Source organism: Pelophylax lessonae (genome assembly GCF_965119305.1).
Source record: "Pelophylax lessonae genome assembly, chromosome: 4".
NCBI lineage: Eukaryota > Metazoa > Chordata > Amphibia > Anura > Ranidae > Pelophylax > Pelophylax lessonae.
Window position 1 is genome coordinate 648,352,612 of NC_138771.1, and position 17,788 is coordinate 648,370,399.

At 41.0% G+C, this 17,788-nt stretch overlaps 1 protein-coding gene across 1 annotated transcript in view; it reads right to left on the reverse strand.

Moving 5' to 3' along the window:
* Window positions 1–591: 591 nt before the first annotated feature.
* Window positions 592–17,788, reverse strand: part of LOC309553007 (alpha-2,8-sialyltransferase 8E-like) — a gene marked incomplete at both ends in the record, with an annotated part of 60,848 nt that continues 43,651 nt past the window's right edge. Inside the window, 4 exons of the mRNA XM_082253910.1 lie at window positions 592–1,051; window positions 7,892–7,978; window positions 8,087–8,196; window positions 15,261–15,402. Coding sequence (XP_082110036.1) covers window positions 592–1,051; window positions 7,892–7,978; window positions 8,087–8,196; window positions 15,261–15,402 — 799 coding nt within the window. The remainder of the gene's footprint in view (window positions 1,052–7,891; window positions 7,979–8,086; window positions 8,197–15,260; window positions 15,403–17,788) is intronic.

The following is a 17,788-nucleotide window of genomic DNA, read 5'->3' on the forward strand; positions in this document are numbered from 1 at the left end:
GGGCTAGACGGTTTCAGAGCACTTGCCTGTATAGCCCCATGTGGCGACAGTCTGAACCAACTAGTAAGTAGACCACCAAGTGTGACAGACATTGCTCCATACTGGCGATGATATTACCAGACATTTTGATACATTTTTTGATATTAATTATTTTTTGACAGATTAATGATTGCTTCTGCTCCTGACGAGTGTGGAAACACGAAACGCGTAGAGCATTACTGGACGCAATCTTCATGAATAATATTCAAATACCATTTACATATGTCTGTCTCAACCATTCTTCTACTTGATTTAAGAAATCTGCATTTAGACCATTTGATACCTTGTATACTTTTAATATGTTCGGTCAGACTGACATTATCAATGTATGTTATCTCGCATTTTATATGTTTTACACTGTTTTCATGTGCTGTACTCAATTAAATGGACATTTATTTTTACTCCCTTGACTCTGTTTGACAATCAGACTCAGTTATATGCCTCACTCAAAGTCCCAACCTCTTCCTTTTTTGTTCCCTTCTGACTCATGCTCGACTTGAACCCAAATAGAATTTCTAATGTATTCGTTTCTCCACTGTAATACAAAAAAAATTAGCATTGCCCCAGGATCAGACGCAGAGACCCTTGAGCATGCATTTGTAGGTACCAATAAAATTCATCAGACATTGAATGAAATCCAGGTCTTGGAAGAGCATTGTCATAATAGTGATGGGGGATCCAAACTCCATCCAGGTCCTCAGAAAAGGGCCAGAATCCATAAAGTGTCACCTTTTCACAAACTTCAGCCGCCACACTCACCATCATGAGGCCAGAAGATAGTCGATAAAACTTAAGTCCCGTACTTTTCCAATGAGCAGTTAATTTCTGGAGGTAGTCAGGGTTGAAGAAGACAACTCTGCTTTTCATGTCAAAGTCTTTGAGGGTGTAGAGTGCCCGAAAGGAGACCTCTGTGTTCATTAAAAATGAGAATGCTGGTAGTAGGATCATAGAGGAGCCATACTTCTTCACCATGGTGATAAATGGTTCCTTCTTCTTCGTGAGACTGTTGTACCTATCGAAGGAGAAATAAACAACTCCTCTTAAAAGGAATATCAATCTTCACCCTACAAATATTTTGTTTAGATACTTTTCAGGTAGAAAAATAATGAAGATTCGCTGTTATAAGAAACATCTAGAAGTTACAGAAGAGGGGGATCCCTCTAGAACAGGGGTCTTGAATTAAAATTTATGGAGGTTTAGTCAGTAAAGTTTTCTTTTGGCAGAAGTCTGAATCTCATGTTTGCACTATATCAGTGTCTTTTGCCTACCCACATCATAGCCCCCATTACATTAGAGTTCCCTCTTTATATCAGTATCCCCAGCCCTCTTCACATCACAACTTCCCTTAACATCACAGTTATCACCTTTACATTACTGTCTTTAGTCTCCCATTATATCACAATCCCCCCTTGAAATCAATTCCTCAGTATCCCCAGTTCCCCTTCACAGCCCCCCTTTGCACTGCAGTGCCCCACTACCTTGCAGTTGCTTTCACCTCAAAGTGCTCCTTACATCACATTGCTCCTCCACATCAGAGTGCCCCTTACATCATATTGCTCCTCCACATCAGAGTGCCCCTTACATCTCATTGCTCCTCCACATCAGAGTGCCCCTTACATCATATTGCTCCTCCTCATCAGAGTGTCCCTTACATCATATTGCTCCTCCACATCAGAGTGCCCCTTACATCTCATTGCTCCTCCACATCAGAGTGCCCCTTACATCATATTGCTCCTCCTCATCAGAGTGTCCCTTACATCATATTGCTCCTCCACATCAGAGTGCCCCTTACATCACATTGCTGATCCACATCAGAGTGCCCCTTACATCACATTGCTGCTCCACATCAGAGTGCCCCTTACATCATATTGCTCCTCCTCATCAGAGTGCCCCTTACATCACATTGCTGCTCCACATCAGAGTGCCCCTTACATCACATTGCTCCTCCACATCAGAGTGCCCCTTACATCACATTGCTGCTCCACATCAGAGTGCCCCTTACATCACATTGCTCCTCCACATCAGAGTGCCCCTTACATCACATTGCTCCTCCTCATCAGAGTGCCCCTTACATCATATTGCTCCTCCACATCAGAGTGCCCCTTACATCATATTGCTCCTCCACATCAGAGTGCCCCTTACATCACATTGCTCCTCCACATCAGAGTGCCCCTTACATCATATTGCTCCTCCTCATCAGAGTGCCCCTTACATCTCATTGCTTCTTCACATTAGAGTGCCCCTTTCAATGTAAGCCTTCCTTGCACTTTCCTACCCTTGGCAGGGGAGAGGCACTTATCTGCTGTGTGGGCTCTCCCAAGTCTCCCACCCAGCCGCCGCTGTCATCCTCACAGCAGGTGGAGACAGGAGGTCCTGCAGATCTTGATAGAGGGTGAGAGCTGCCCAACTTACTATGTTAACAGGTGGGTGATTACCCGCTTGTTAATTTGAAAGACTCCCGCTCTTTGTCCTGATCTGAAGCACCTTCTACCCCCTCTGCTATGAGAATGATAGCGGCGGCCGGGTGGGAGACATGGGAAAGCTCACGCATTTCACCATTTTAAATTTAAGCAGGTTTTCATTATGTTATAACAATGAACATGTAACATTTTGCCCTAAAGAGGGGTTGCTGAAGCAATGGGGTGAGCTCAAGGTTTAGTCTGAACTCTGAACACAAGTTTGGACAAAAGTTTGGCTGTTCAAGTGTTCAAACCTGTCTGGAGTGAACATCATATATAAAAGCAGTATTACATCCTTAGTACTTAGTTGTTTAATTATAGCTAAAGGCAAAACTTATTTTTTTAGTTTTGGATAGGGTGAAGAGAAATTAGATCCCCTGTCAGGTTTTTTTAGCTGCTTTTGCCCATTAGGAAGATTGACCCTCTATATATTTGTCAGGTTTACTGTTATCATTGAAAGTGAAAGTAAAAGAAAATCCCAAATTGTGAGTTGTCCCCAGAACAGGAATAAAGAGTAAGCCTTCCAATGGGGGCAACCAGGGATTCCCTTGCAATGTCCTATGGCAGCCCTCAAAAATTCCACTCGCCTGCTCGCATTTTGCGAGTGGAATGATGAGGATGGCGAGTAAGGGCTGTGCTGTAAGAAAAGAGTGGACCCGGGGTGCAGAGCAGTGCGCCCTGAGCCCACCCATTGTGTGACAATAGCGAATTAATATTCACTATTGTCACACGGATCCTCCTCCTGGCCAATCAGGAAGCGGGTCCGAGACCCGTTTCCTGATTGGCCAAAAGGCAAAAATTCGCCATTGGCCAAGGAGGAGGAGGAGGACTCGGGAGACGCGGAGGATTGAGGAGAAGCCACCGCTGCATCAGGTAAGTGCACGCTGGTCTCTCTGCATGCTGTGGGCACTCTGCATTTAAGGGGGCATTCTGTGGGCACTCTGCATTTAAGGGGGCATTCTGTGGGCACTCTGCATTGAAAAGGGGCACACTGGTCACTCTGCATTGAAAGGGGGCACGCTGTGGTCACTCTGCATTGAAAGGGGACATGCTGTGGTCACTCTGCATTGAAGGGGGCATGCTGTGGGCACTCTGCATTGAAAGGGGGCACGCTGTGGGCGCTCTGCATTGAAAGGGGGCACGCTGTGGGCACTCTGCATTGAAAGGGGGCACGCTGTGGGCACTCTGCATTGAAAGGGGGCACGCTGGGGGCACTCTGCATTGAAAGGGGGCACGCTGTGTGCACTCTGCATTGAAAGGGGGCACGCTGTGGGCACTCTGCTTTGGAAGGGGGCACACTGTGGTAACTCTGCATTGAAATGGGGCACGATGTGGGCACTCTGCATTGAAAGGGGGCACGCTGTGGGCACTCTGCATTGAAAGGGGGCACGCTGTGGACACTCTGCATTTAAGGGGGCAAGCTGTGGGTACTCTAAAGTTGTTGTTGTTGTTAATATTTTTTTGTAACTTAATTCTAAAACATTTAAGTGTAATTTTATGAGATATTTAACGAGGGCGTGTTTAGGGGTGGAGCAGGGTAGGGTTTGGGTGGGGCAACAAGTGGCAAGTAACTCTTAAGGCCTGGCTAGTAGCTCATGACTTGAAATTTTGAGCCCTGTCCTATGGGATATGACATGAAGAGAAAACCCTCCAATGGAGCACAGAGGACAAAAAAAGCCAGCCAGAGGCAATAAACCTCTCTTACCCCATCCAAAATGAGAAAAAAAAGTTTAGCCTATAGTTCTACTTTAAAGCAGAGTTCCGCCCAAAAGTGGAAGCTCTGCTTATCTGCTTCCTCCCCCCCTCGGGTGTCACATTTGACACCTTTCGGGAGGAAGGGGAGAGCGGATATCTGTCAAAAACAGGTACCCGCTCCCACTTCCATGTAAAGTCCCCACAGGGATCTATGTCATTTACGTCACATACTCCATACTTATTCGCATAGGAGACATGACATCTGGGTGCCACCTTAATGATAAAGGAGGCTACCAGATTCCAATAAGCCCCCTCCAACGGACCCCCCACAACCACCGGGCTAGGGTTGTGGCAAAGAAGTCGTTGCCTTCATAAGGGTAAACTCCCATGGGAATGTGGCATGGTATGGTTTGGTGAGGTTCCCCCCTTTCCTGGCCAGCCAAGCTGCATGCTCAAATTAAGGGTCTAGTATGGATTTTTACGGGGAACACATCATTTTTTATTTAAGCATCTGGTATGAATTTTGGGGGGTCTCTACACATTTTTTTTTTATTTATAAGTATCTGGTATGAATTTTGGGGGGACTCTACACATTTGTTTTTTGATTCAATCATTTGGGGGGACATTTGACAGGGTCTGTATGTCAGAAGGGAAATTAAATTTGCCAGCAATATACCACTTCAGCCCCAGAAGGTTTTACCCCCTTAATGTCCAGGCCATTTTTTCTGATTTGGCTCTGCGTTACTTAGACAATTGCGCGGTCGTGCGAAGCTGTACCCAAATAAAATTGATGTCCCCCCCCCCCCTCAAATAAAGCTTTCTTTTGGTGGAATTTAATCACCTGTGCAATTATAAACAAAACAGAAAAAAAAAAAATTCAGACAAATTATATATATATATATATATATATATATATATATATATACAGTATATATATATATATATATATATTTTTTTTTTTTTTCACTTTTTGCTATATAACATTCCCAATAAAAAATAAATCCAGATTCAGCTTTGATCGGGTCTCCGATGTAGTAACCTGGAGGTGGCTTCATGACGCCACTTCCGGTTTACTCAGCGGCTAACGGGCGACAAATTTAAGAAACTGTCAGTATTCAAAAATGCCAATTTTTGCATTTTAAATACTTTGAAGTGCAGTGGAGGGGTTTGGTGTCTTTTAGACCCCCGATCCCTCCACTAAGAGTACCTGTCTGCCTATTACTGTCACTAGGGATGTTTACATTGCTTGGGACAGCAATAAAAGTGATCAGATTTTATTTATTTATATATTTATTTTAAAAACAGTGCTAAAAATAAAAATTTAATAAAATAAATAGGGTTTTTTTTTTTTTTTAAAGTGCCCCCGTCGTCCTGAGCTTGTGCACGAAAGAAAACAAGGGATGTTTACATTGCTTGTGACAGAAATAAAAGTGCTCAGTTTTTCTTTTTTTTTAAACTTTGCTAAAAATAAAAATTAAATAAAATAAATAGGGAATTTTTTTTCTTTTTTTTTTAAAGCGCCCCCGTCGTCTTGAGCTTGTGCACAAAAGAAAACAAGGGATGTTTACATTGCTTGTGACAGTAATAAAAGTGATCAGATTTTTTTTTTTTTTTTTTAACAGTGCCTAAAATAAAAATTTAATAAAATAAATAGGGGATTTTTTTTTTTTTTTTTAAAGCGCCCCCTGTCGCCTTCAGCTTGTGCACGAAAGAAAACAAGGGATGTTTACATTGCTTGTGACAGCAATAAAAGTGCTCAGTTTTTTTTTTTTTTTTAAAAACAGTGCTAAAAATAAAAATTTAATAAAATAAATAGGGGAATTTTTTTTTTTAAAGCGCCCCCGTTGTCTTGAGCTTGTGCACAAAAGAAAACAAGGAATGTTTATATTGTTTGTGACAGAAATAAAAGTGCTCAGTTTTTCTTTTTTTTTAAACTTTGCTAAAAATAAAAATTAAATAAAATAAATAGGGAATTTTTTTTCTTTTTTTTTTAAAGCGCCCCCGTCGTCTTGAGCTTGTGCACAAAAGAAAACAAGGGATGTTTACATTGCTTGTGACAGTAATAAAAGTGATCAGATTTTTTTTTTTTTTTTAACAGTGCCTAAAATAAAAATTTAATAAAATAAATAGGGGATTTTTTTTTTTTTTTTAAAGCGCCCCCTGTCGCCTTCAGCTTGTGCACGAAAGAAAACAAGGGATGTTTACATTGCTTGTGACAGCAATAAAAGTGCTCAGTTTTTTTTTTTAAAAACAGTGCTAAAAATAAAAATTTAATAAAATAAATAGGGGAATTTTTTTTTAAAGTGCCCCCGTTGTCTTGAGCTTGTGCACAAAAGAAAACAAGGAATGTTTATATTGTATGTGACAGTAATAAAAGTGATCAGATTTTTTTTTTTTTTTTAACAGTGCTAAAAAAATAAAAATTAAATAAAATAAATATGGGAATTTTTTTTTTTTTTTTTAAAGCGCCCCCGTCGTCTTGCGCTTGTGCACGAAAGAAAAAAAGGGATGTTTACATTGCTTGTGAAAGTAATACAAGTGATCAGATTTTTTTTTTTTTTAAACTGTGCTAAAAATAAAAAATTAAATAAAATAAATAGGGGAATTTTTTTTTTTTTTAAAGCGCCCCCGTTGTCTTGAGCTTGTGCACAAAAGAAAACAAGGAATTTTTATATTGTTTGTGACAGTAATAAAAGTGATCAGATTTTTTTTTTTTTTTTAACAGTGCTAAAAAAATAAAAATTAAATAAAATAAATATGGGATTTTTTTTTTTTTTTTTAAAGCGCCCCCGCCGTCTTGCGCTTGTGCACGAAAGAAAAAAAGGGATGTTTACATTGCTTGTGAAAGTAATACAAGTGATCAGATTTTTTTTTTTTTTTTTAAACTGTGCTAAAAATAAAAAATTAAATAAAATAAATAGGGGAATTTTTTTTTTTTTTTTTTAAAGTGCCCCCGTCGTCTTGAGCTTGTGCACGAAAAAAAACAAGGGATGAATACATTGCTTGTGACAGCAATAAAAGTGATCAGATTTTTTTTTTTTTTTTTTAAACTGTGCTAAAAATAAAAAATGAAATAAAATAAACAGGAAAAAAAATGTTTAAGCGCCCCGGTTGCCGCGAAAGAAAACGCACACATAAGATGCGCCTGCAAATGAAAACAATGTTCAAACCACACATGTGAGGTATCGCCACGATCGTCAGAGCGAGAGAAAATATTCTTAAAAAAGACCTCCTCTGTAACTCTAAACTGGTAACCGTTAAAAGTTTTTAAACCATTGCCTATGGAGATTTTTAAGTACGTGCCATTCCACGAGTGTGCGCAATTTTAAACCGTAGCATGTTAGGTATCTATTTACTCTGTGTGACATCATCTTTCAAAAAAATTGGGCTAACTTTACTGTTTATTTATTTTATTTATTTTTTAATGCAATGAAATGTATTTTTTTCCCCCAAAAAAAATTGCGTTTGAAAGACTGCTGGGCAAATACCGCGTGATAAAAAATATTGCAACGACCGCCATTTTATTCTCCAGTCTTTGCTAAATATATATATAATGTTTGGGGGTTCTAAGTAATTTTCTAGCTAAAAATACTGACTTTAACTTGTAAACAACATGTATCCGAAATGGGCTTGGTCCTTAAGTCCCGCCATTGTCTATGCTTCAATTGGTTTCATATTAGGAGGACATCGGTGCCTACTTATCAATTAGGATGCTTGGGTTTGCGGTTACAAGATCAGTCTTTGTCCCCACATCATTCGTCCAATTCAGAGGAGGTAAATTTACCCTAAAAAGAAAAAAAACGGGAAGAGATAAGGACTTATTTCGGGAAACAGTAAATCACTCAACTAGCAACTGCATCACATAGATGTTTCTTCCGTAACTATAGTCTTACCTGAACACAAAGTCGGCTCGGTCAATCTCAGTGCCGCAAAAGCTGTTGTTTAAAATTCCACCATTACCCACCACCGCACAGCTTCTGATTGCTTTCTTGAAAGGAGATTCCTGCAATGAGAGAGACATTGTAATGTAATGGAAGCCGTGTGCTGGGCTGCTTGTCCTCCACACCATGTGGTGGAGAACTACATGCACTCTGTATGTGGGAAGGTGCAACGTGGTGTGGCGGCAGTAAACACACAGAGTCCGGTTTCAGAGAACAGAAGCTCTATTAATGCAGAATCCAATAATTCACAACAACTTGACCGGGGACACTCACAGCATAAACCAGAAGCTATGGATGGACAGTTGGATAAATGGCTCTATATTTAGTATGTATCTGGTCTATATACCAGAAGCTATGGATGGACAGTTGGATAAATGGTTCTATATTTAAGATGTATCTGGTCTATAAACCAGAAGCTCTGGGTGGACAGTTGGATAGATGGCTCTATATTTAGGATGTATCTGATCTATATACCAGAAGCTATGGATGGACAGTTGGATAAATGGTTCTATATTTAAGATGTATCTGGTCTATATACCAGAAGCTATGGATGGACAGTTGGATACATGGTTCTATATTTAGGATGTATCTGGTCTATATACCAGAAGCCCTGGATGGACAGTTGGGTACATGGTTCTATATTTAGGATGTATCTGGTCTATATACCAGAGACTCTGGATGGACAGTTGGATAAATGGCTCTATATTTAGTATGTATCTGGTCTATATACCAGAAGCTATAGATGGACAGTTGGATAAATGGTTCTATGTTTAGTATGTATCTGGTCTATATACCAGAGACTCTGGATGGACAGTTGGATAAATGGCTCTATATTTAGGATGTATCTGGTCTATATACCAGAAGCTATGGATGGACAGTTGGATAAATGGTTCTATATTTAGGATGTATCTGGTCTATATACCAGAAGCTATGGATGGACAGTTGGATAAATGGTTCTATGTTTAGGATGTATCTGGTCTATATACCAGAAGCTATGGATGGACAGTTGGATAAATGGTTCTATATTTAGGATGTATCTGGTCTATATACCAGAAGCTATGGATGGACAGTTGGATAAATGGTTCTATATTTAGGATGTATCTGGTCTATATACCAGAAGCTCTGGAAGGACAGTTGGATAAATGGTTCTATATTTAGGATGTATTTAGTTGTAAACCAGAGGATCTGGGTATAAAGTTGGAGCAGGTGCTAGTTGTTGCTGTTACTGTTCTGGTATTTGACCAAAGTTACTGTTTTTCTGGTATAGCCTGGAGATATCAACGTTCTTGGATAAAGGACGTTCAGGCTCTTGAGGGACCTGTAGTCAGATGAAAGATGCCTGACTGGTCACCGACAACCCAGGGATTTAGCGGTGTCTGCATTGGTGTAAGGGAAAGTGGCCCTGGATGGCCACACTGTCGATGGGAACCGGATAACTGAGAATCTGCCTCCAGGTATCAGGCTCACTAATGGAAAGCACTCCGTTCTGTCCAGGCCATGGTGCCCACTCACTCACATCAACCGGAGCTGCCCGGTCCCTGTTCCACAGCTTTATGTCTGGGTCCCAAGAGAGCGAGCCCCCCTCCCCCGGACCTTTCTATTAATCTGTTCACCCAGAATTCTTCTTCTCTCCAGCCAGCTGGAACTTAGTTTGCAACTTCATCAGTTCCATTAATATCCCAGGTTTTTGAACTACATGTCCCAAGATCCTCTTCTTTCAGTAGTGATCTCTCTCTCTCGGCAATCAGGAAATGGTGGCATAATCCCCATGCTGGGCACTAGAGGGAACAAAGCTCAATGCAATCTTCCTTAACCACTTTAGCTCCGGAAAGTTTACCCCCCTTCATGACCAGGCCATTTTTTGTGATATGGTACTGCATTGCTTTAACTTGACAATCGCGCAGTTGGCAACACTGTACCCAAGTAAAATTGATGTCATTTTTCCCCCACAAATAGAGCTTTTTTGGTGGTACTTGATCACCTCTGGGGTTTTTGTTTTTTGCGCTATAAACCAAAAAAAGGCTGACAATTAAAAAAAATAAACATTATTTTTTATTTTCTGCTATAAAACCTTGTCACAGAATAGTGATCTGCCTTGTTTACATAGGTAGCCTGCCATTCTGCCTCTGTTAGGAATGATCGGCGGGTCCTGACCGACAACGGGTCCGCCGGACCCACTGATTGGCTCCCGCTTGTACAGGTATGTGATTTTGCCAGTAGGAGCCGCCGCCCACAGTATATATATGTGGGTTGGTCGACAAGCGGTTAAGGAATGTCCCATGATGGAATGTCCCATGATGGAATGTCTCATGATGGAATGTCTCATGATGGAATGTTTCATGATGGAATGTCCCATGATGGAATGTCCCATGATGGAATGTCTCATGATGGAATGTCCCATGATGGAATGTCTCATGATGGAATGTCCCATGATGGAATGTCTCATGATGGAATGTCCCATGATGGAATGTCCCATGATGGAATGTCTCATGATGGAATGTCTCATGATGGAATGTCTCATGATGGAATGTTTCATGATGGAATGTCCCATGATAGAATGTCCCATGATGGAATGTCTCATGATGGAATGTTTCATGATGGAATGTCCCATGATGGAATGTCCCATGATGGAATGTCTCATGATGGAATGTTTCATGATGGAATGTCCCATGATGGAATGTCCCATGATGGAATGTCCCATGATGGAATGTTTCATGATGGAATGTCCCATGATGGAATGTCTCATAATTGAATGTTTCATGATGGAATGTCCCATGATGGAATGTCTCATGATGGAATGTTTCATGATGGAATGTCCCATGATGGAATGTCTCATGATGGAATGTCTCATGATGATGGAATGTTTCATGATGGAATGTCCCATGATGGAATGTCTCATGATGGAATGTTTCATGATGGAATGTCCCATGATGGAATGTCTCATGATGGAATGTGCCATGATGGAATGTCTCATGATGGAATGTTTCATGATGGAATGTCCCATGATGGAATGTTTCATGATGGAATGTCCCATGATGGAATGTCTCATGATGGAATGTTTCATGATGGAATGTTTCATGATGGAATGTCCCATGATGGAATGTCTCATGATGGAATGTTTCATGATGGAATGTCCCATGATGGAATGTCCCATGATGGAATGTCTCATGATGGAATGGTCTCATGATGGAATGTTTCATGATGGAATGTCTCATGATGGAATGTCTCATGATGGAATGTCCCATGATGGAATGTCTCATGATGGAATGTCTCATGATGGAATGTCCCATGATGGAATGTCTCATGATGGAATGTCTCATGATGGAATGTCCCATGATGGAATGTTTCATGATGGAATGTCTCATGATGGAATGTCTCATGATGGAATGTCTCATGATGGAATGTCCCATGATGGAATGTCTCATGATGGAATGTCTCATGATGGAATGTCTCATGATTTACAGTGCTTCACTTTTTCCACATTTTGTTATGTTACAGCCTTATTCCAAAATGGATTAAATTTGTTATTTTCCTCAAAATTCTACAAACAATTCCCCATAATGACAACGTGAAAGAAGTTTGTTTGAAATCTTTGCAAATTTATTAAAAATAAAAAACAAAAACATCCCATGTACATAAGTATTTACAGTCTTTGCCATGACACTCAAAACTGAGCTCAGGTGCATCCTGTTTCCACCGATCATCCTTGAGATGTTTTTACAATTTGATTGGAGCCCACCTGTGGTAAATTCAGTTGTTTGGACATGATTTGGAAAGGCACACACCTGTCTATATAAGGTCCCATGGGTAACAGTGCATGTCAGAGCACACACCGAGCCATGAAGACCAAGGAATTGTCTGTAGATCTCTGAGACAGGATTTTATGGAGGCACAGCTCTGGGGAATGGTACAAAAAAATATCTGCAGCTTTGAAGGTCCCAATTAGCACAGTGGCCTCCATCATCTGTTAATAGAAGACGTTTGGAACCACCACGACTCTCCGCCTGGCCATACTGAGTGATCAAGGGAGAAGGGCCTTAGTCAGGGAGTTGACAAAGAACTCGATGGTCGCTCTGGCAGAGCTCCAGCATTTCTCTGTGGAGAGAGGAGAACTTTCCAGAAGAACAACCATCTCTGCAGCACTCCACCAATCAGGCCTGTATGGTAGAGTGGCCAGACAGAAGCCACTCCTCAGTAAAAGGCACATGACAGCCCACCTGGAGTTTGCTAAATGGCACCTGAAGGACTCTCAGACCATGAGAATCAAAATTCTCTGCTCTGATGAAACAAAGATTGAACTCTTTTGCCTGAATGGCAAGCGTCATGTCTGGAATAAACCAGGCACCGCTCATTACATGGCCAGTACCATGACTACAGTGAAACCTAGTGGTGGCAACATAATGCTGTGGGAATGTTTTTCAGTAGCAGGAGCTGGAAGACTAATCAGGATGGAGGGAAAGAATGCAGCAATGTACAGAGACATCCTTCATGAAAACCTGCTCAAAAAGCTCTCTGGACCTCAGACTGGAGCGAAGGTTCAGCCCCCAACAGGACAATGACCCTAAGCACACAGCCAAGATAAGAAAGGAGTGGCTACGGGACATCTCTGTGAATGTCCTTAAGTGGCCCAGCCAGAGCCCAGACTTGAACCTGACTGAACATCTCTGGAGAGATCTGAAAATGGATGTGCACCGATGCTCCCCATTGAACCTGATGGAGCCCAAAGAAGAATGGGAGAATTTGCCCAAAAATAGGTTTGTCAAGCATGTAGCATCATACTAAAAAATAATTGAGGCTGTAATTGGTGCCAAAGATGCTTTAACAAAGTATCACTCCATTCCCAGTCGATGCCTGCCAGAGGGTGAAACGCGTCGGACAGAGTAGCTAGCGCCTGTCACTTTACACGGTCCGCACTGCAGGCGGCCATGTTTGTTCATCATCCACATAGTTTGCTTCTTTTTTTAACGACCTGATGTAAGTGCACCTTTATTTAATAAATGGTATTTTAGAGGATAATGCACTACCAGTCCCCTTTCTTTCAATACACGGTTCTTGTCTATGGAGCTCGCCAGTTGCTGTGTTGAAGATGTCAGTTTAAGCAGAGAGTGAAAGGGGATCGGGATCGTACTCTGAAGAGCCTGTTCATTTTACCTTCAAATCAGCTGCTTCTGTGTAGATGATGTTGGCTTGAGAACCCAAATGGAGGGGGATCGTATTCCTGCATTAAGAAGTTGGGTTATTCATAGCTGCTTGCTGGTAAGCGGCCACTACCCTAATTCACATTCAGAGCACCTGGATTATTTTATCAGTCAATATTCAGTATGTGTCACTGAGTGGAACTTCACATGGGACTGATTTTGATTATCTTTTATGAACACATTATTGGTTTTTAGACACAGTTCTTAGGAATCCATCACCTTTTGATTCTCATAGAATTAATACACAGCTAATTGGGTTTTTTATGTTGGATATCATTAATTTTTACTTTTTCATTGAAGCAATTCAATGATATATATATGCACTTTCAGGATAGCGCACTTTATATATATCTTTTTCATTACTATTTTCCACTATTCAGGAATTTTAAGTGCAGCAATCCCCATCTCTTATCAGCGCATCTATATTAATATTTTCTTATTTGTATATAGCTCTATCCAAGATCATTCTCTATTCTCCTCCAATTTTATTTATTTTTTTAATAGGATGCCCTAGCTAGGAGCTTTATTTTTCCTGGCCCATGAGGGCAGGGCCTCTTTTCCTGTAGGGAGGGGGGGGGGGCCAGTGAATGTAGAAAAAAGTAGACGCAACACCTGTAGCTGACCCAATGCGTTTCGTCTCACATGACATCAGATGATGTCTTGTGAGACTAAACACATTGGGTCAGCTACAGGTTTTGCGTTTACTTTGTCTTTTTTTTAATAGGATGCCCTTGCTAGGAGCTTTTTTTTTCCTGGCCCATGAGGACAGGGCCTCTTTTCCTGTGGGCGGGGGGGCAGTGAATGTAGAAAAAAGTAGACGCAACACCTGTAGCTGACCTAACTTGTTTCGTCTCACAAGACATCAGATGATGTCTTGTGAGACGAAACGCATTGGGTCAGCTACAGGTGTTGCGTCTACTTTGTCTACTACTTACAAGCGCTTTTTTCTCATCGATACTGTAGGTGTTCCTACTTTTAAAATAAATGGTTCCTTTATTGGTACACACTATGTGAGCTTTCTATATTATGAAAGCTCTTGTGCAAGATATTGTAACCGTGGTCTCAAGCAGTTACCCATTGATCTTTCCATATGGATGTTGTGATGCGTTTGGAGGTGGTTCCTGAGTACTGAAGGCATTCCAGCGTCAGCAATACAGTGACAACTTTTTCTCCTCAAATGCGTGAGTGACCTAAAGAGTGTATATTCTGTTAGGTCCTTTCCATCTGGTAAGCCCCCTACTTACCTCATTTACCGGTGGTGGTGATATATACTACATTTTATTCAAAGGAGATTCTGCACTTTGCACTTTTGGAGGACTCCCCTACAGACAACATTGTATATATTCACCTCTTTAAAAACTGTATAGACTATATGCATTCAATCATTATTTATTTCTTATAGCACTTTTATGACCATTATTATGGTTTATGTCACAATGCACTTTAATACATGTTTGTACAATTTTTGCTTCGTTTTCACATATTGATCTGTATGTTTTGAATCTTACTTCACGTATTTATTGTTATTTTTTTATTATATACTTTTATACTTTTTTATACTTTTTTACACATTATTTACAGAAAGACTATTGCTGTTCCAGAGGGAATACAGGATCTGAAATTTTTGTAGTGTACATAGAGAAATAAATTGTCTTCATTTGCTGTTCTTCAACTCAAGTTGGGCATCCCAAAATCCCTATTCCCTATCCAAGTTCTTTTCCCCCATAAAACAACAAAAGCCCATTGACTGATATCTGTCTCAGGATGAGAGTGTAAAAATGCATGTTGCCTGGCTGTGGGACCCAAAAATCCAGCGGTCCTTTAGGGGTGAATGCTACACAAAGATTTCCCTTTGGAGACCCTAGATAGCAGCTGTGAAAACTGTGTGTAAAATCAACTGTACATCTATGAAATTTCTCACCTCTCACCTTTGGAAAGAGATTGTAAAGTTCCTCAGTGACATTTTTGGTTCGTGTTTCTGCATCGTAGTGAATGGTATGACCCATCGGAGTGTTCTCCTGTGTCACAATCATCGAGTAGGAGGCATTGCAACACGTCTGGAAGTTTCTCCTGAGCAGAAGGTGAAAAAAAGGTAAATCCTGGTAGATGCGATCATCAAACTTACAGGGAACTTTTTGGAGCAGCCTTATTAGAGCAGTCACATGTGCTGAGATGTTTTTCAAGAGAGAAAGCTTCAGGATTGTACTCTTCCTTCAAGTGTTTGTAAAGTGCAGTAATACCTTGGTTTGCGAGTGACCTGGTTTACGAGCGTTTTGAAAGACGAGCAACATTTTTTAAAAATGTTGCCTTGATATGCGAGCGCTGTCTTGATATACGAGCAGCATTAGACTCACAATGGTAAAGTGGTTTAGCAACGCTAAAGTGGTTTAGTACAGAATAAGCATGTTAAATAACATTATGTGTTCCTGTGCCTGTACTGTATATAAAAGATCCTGATTTCTACTGTATCAGAGTGTCTCCTGGCGCTCATGTGACTCTGCATCTCTCTGCTCTCCCTGGTGGACGGGGCCGAGCACTCCTGCTGATGCCATCCAGGGAGGAGGGGAGGAGAGAAGCAGAGAGCCGTGGAGTCACGTGAGTGCCAGGAGATGCTCTAATACAGTAGAAATCAGCATCTATTATTTACAGTACAGACACAGGGACACATCATGTTATTTACTGTAACAGAGGGGATTGCATGCTTATACTGTACTTTAGATATGATAGCAGCATATCTTTATTTATACCAATAAATGGTTGTGGAATGAATCATCTGAGTTTCCATTATTTCTTATGGGGAAATTTGCTTTGATATACGAGTGCTTTGGATTACAAGCATGCTGCTGGAACGAATTATGCTAGCAAACCAAGGTATTACTGTAAATTTGTTTTTCTATTAAAATAACAAACATGTTATACTTAGCCGCTCTGTGCAGTGGTTTTGTACAGAGTGGCCCACCGATGTTCCTGGCTCTGGTGATTACTGGTGATCAGTGGGTTAAGTGTGTCCCTAGGGGCGTGATTCTAACTGTCAGGGGGCGTGGCTTGTGAAGTAATCACAGAGACATGCGATCCTATATAGAAGGATCACATAGCCTCTGTGATCACTTCAGTGAGAATATCAGCCGTCTGTCTTTCTCCCTCAGCTGTGGGAGATTGTGAGTGGCCGGCTGTCATCGGAGCCACCGGTCATACGCGCTGGCTCCCCAGCTGACGAGCGGGGGCGGGAGCCTGCCTCAGGCGGCGCGCGATCGCCCCCCAGCTCCACCCAGGTGAGCTCTTTGCCTGGGGGCGCCAGCCTGCCGCAGAATAACTGCGGCGGCTGGTGCGGAAGTAGTTAAGGGGGGCCCCACAGGCACGATATTTAAAGGAATTTTTCATTTTTATTGTTTCACTTTAAGCATTATTAAAATCACTGCTCCTGTAAAAATGATTGTTTTAAAAAAAAATTCTGCATTGATTCATGTCCCCCAGGGCAGTTCCTGGGTCCCCATTCACTTTTTTGGGCCAAAAACTTGCATTTAAGCCTTTAAAATTAGGACTTTGGTTTTTCATGTTCGTGTCCCATAGACATTAATGGAGTTTGCATGTTCGCTAGAACATTTCCCCTGTTCGAGATGTTCTGTGCAAACCGAACAGAGGGGTGTTCGGCTCATTACTACTTCAGACCTAAACCCTATTGAGCCTCTGTGGGGCATTCTTAAAACGGAAGGTAGAGGAGTGCCAGGTCTCTAACATTCACCAGTTCGATGTTGTCATGGAGGAGTGGAAGAGGACTCCAGTGGTAACTTGTGAAGCTCTGGTGAACTCCATGCCCAAGAGGGTTAAGGCAGTGCTGGAAAATAATGGTGGCCACACAAAATATTGACACTTTGAGCCCAATTTTGACATTTTCACTTAGGGGTGTACTCACTTTTGTTGACAGTGGTTTAGACATTAATGGGGACAGCAAATTTACACTGTTATACAAGCTGTACACTCACTACTTTACATTGTAGCAAAGTCTCATTTCTTCAGTGTTGTTATATTTTATGTCACATGGTATTTGTGCAGCGGTCTTTCAAACACCATGGAAAAAAATACACTTCACTGAATTATAAAAGCTAAACGGTAAAGTTAGGCCAATTTTTTTTGTATGTTGTGAAAGATGATGTCACGCCAAGTAAATAGATACTAAATAGATATAGATTAACCTAACTTGTTACAGTTAAAATTGCGCACACTCGTGGAATGGCGACAAACTACGGTACTTAAAAATCTCCATAGGTGACGCTTTAAAAAAATTTTAACGGTTACCAGTTTAGAGTTATAGAGGAGATCTTTTTCTAGAATTATTGCTCTAGCTCTGACGATTGCGGCGATACCTTGCGTTTGATTTGAACACTGTTTACATTTGTGGGCGCGACTTTAACATTTTTTTTTTTTTTTCCTATTTATTTATTTATTTTCACTGTCT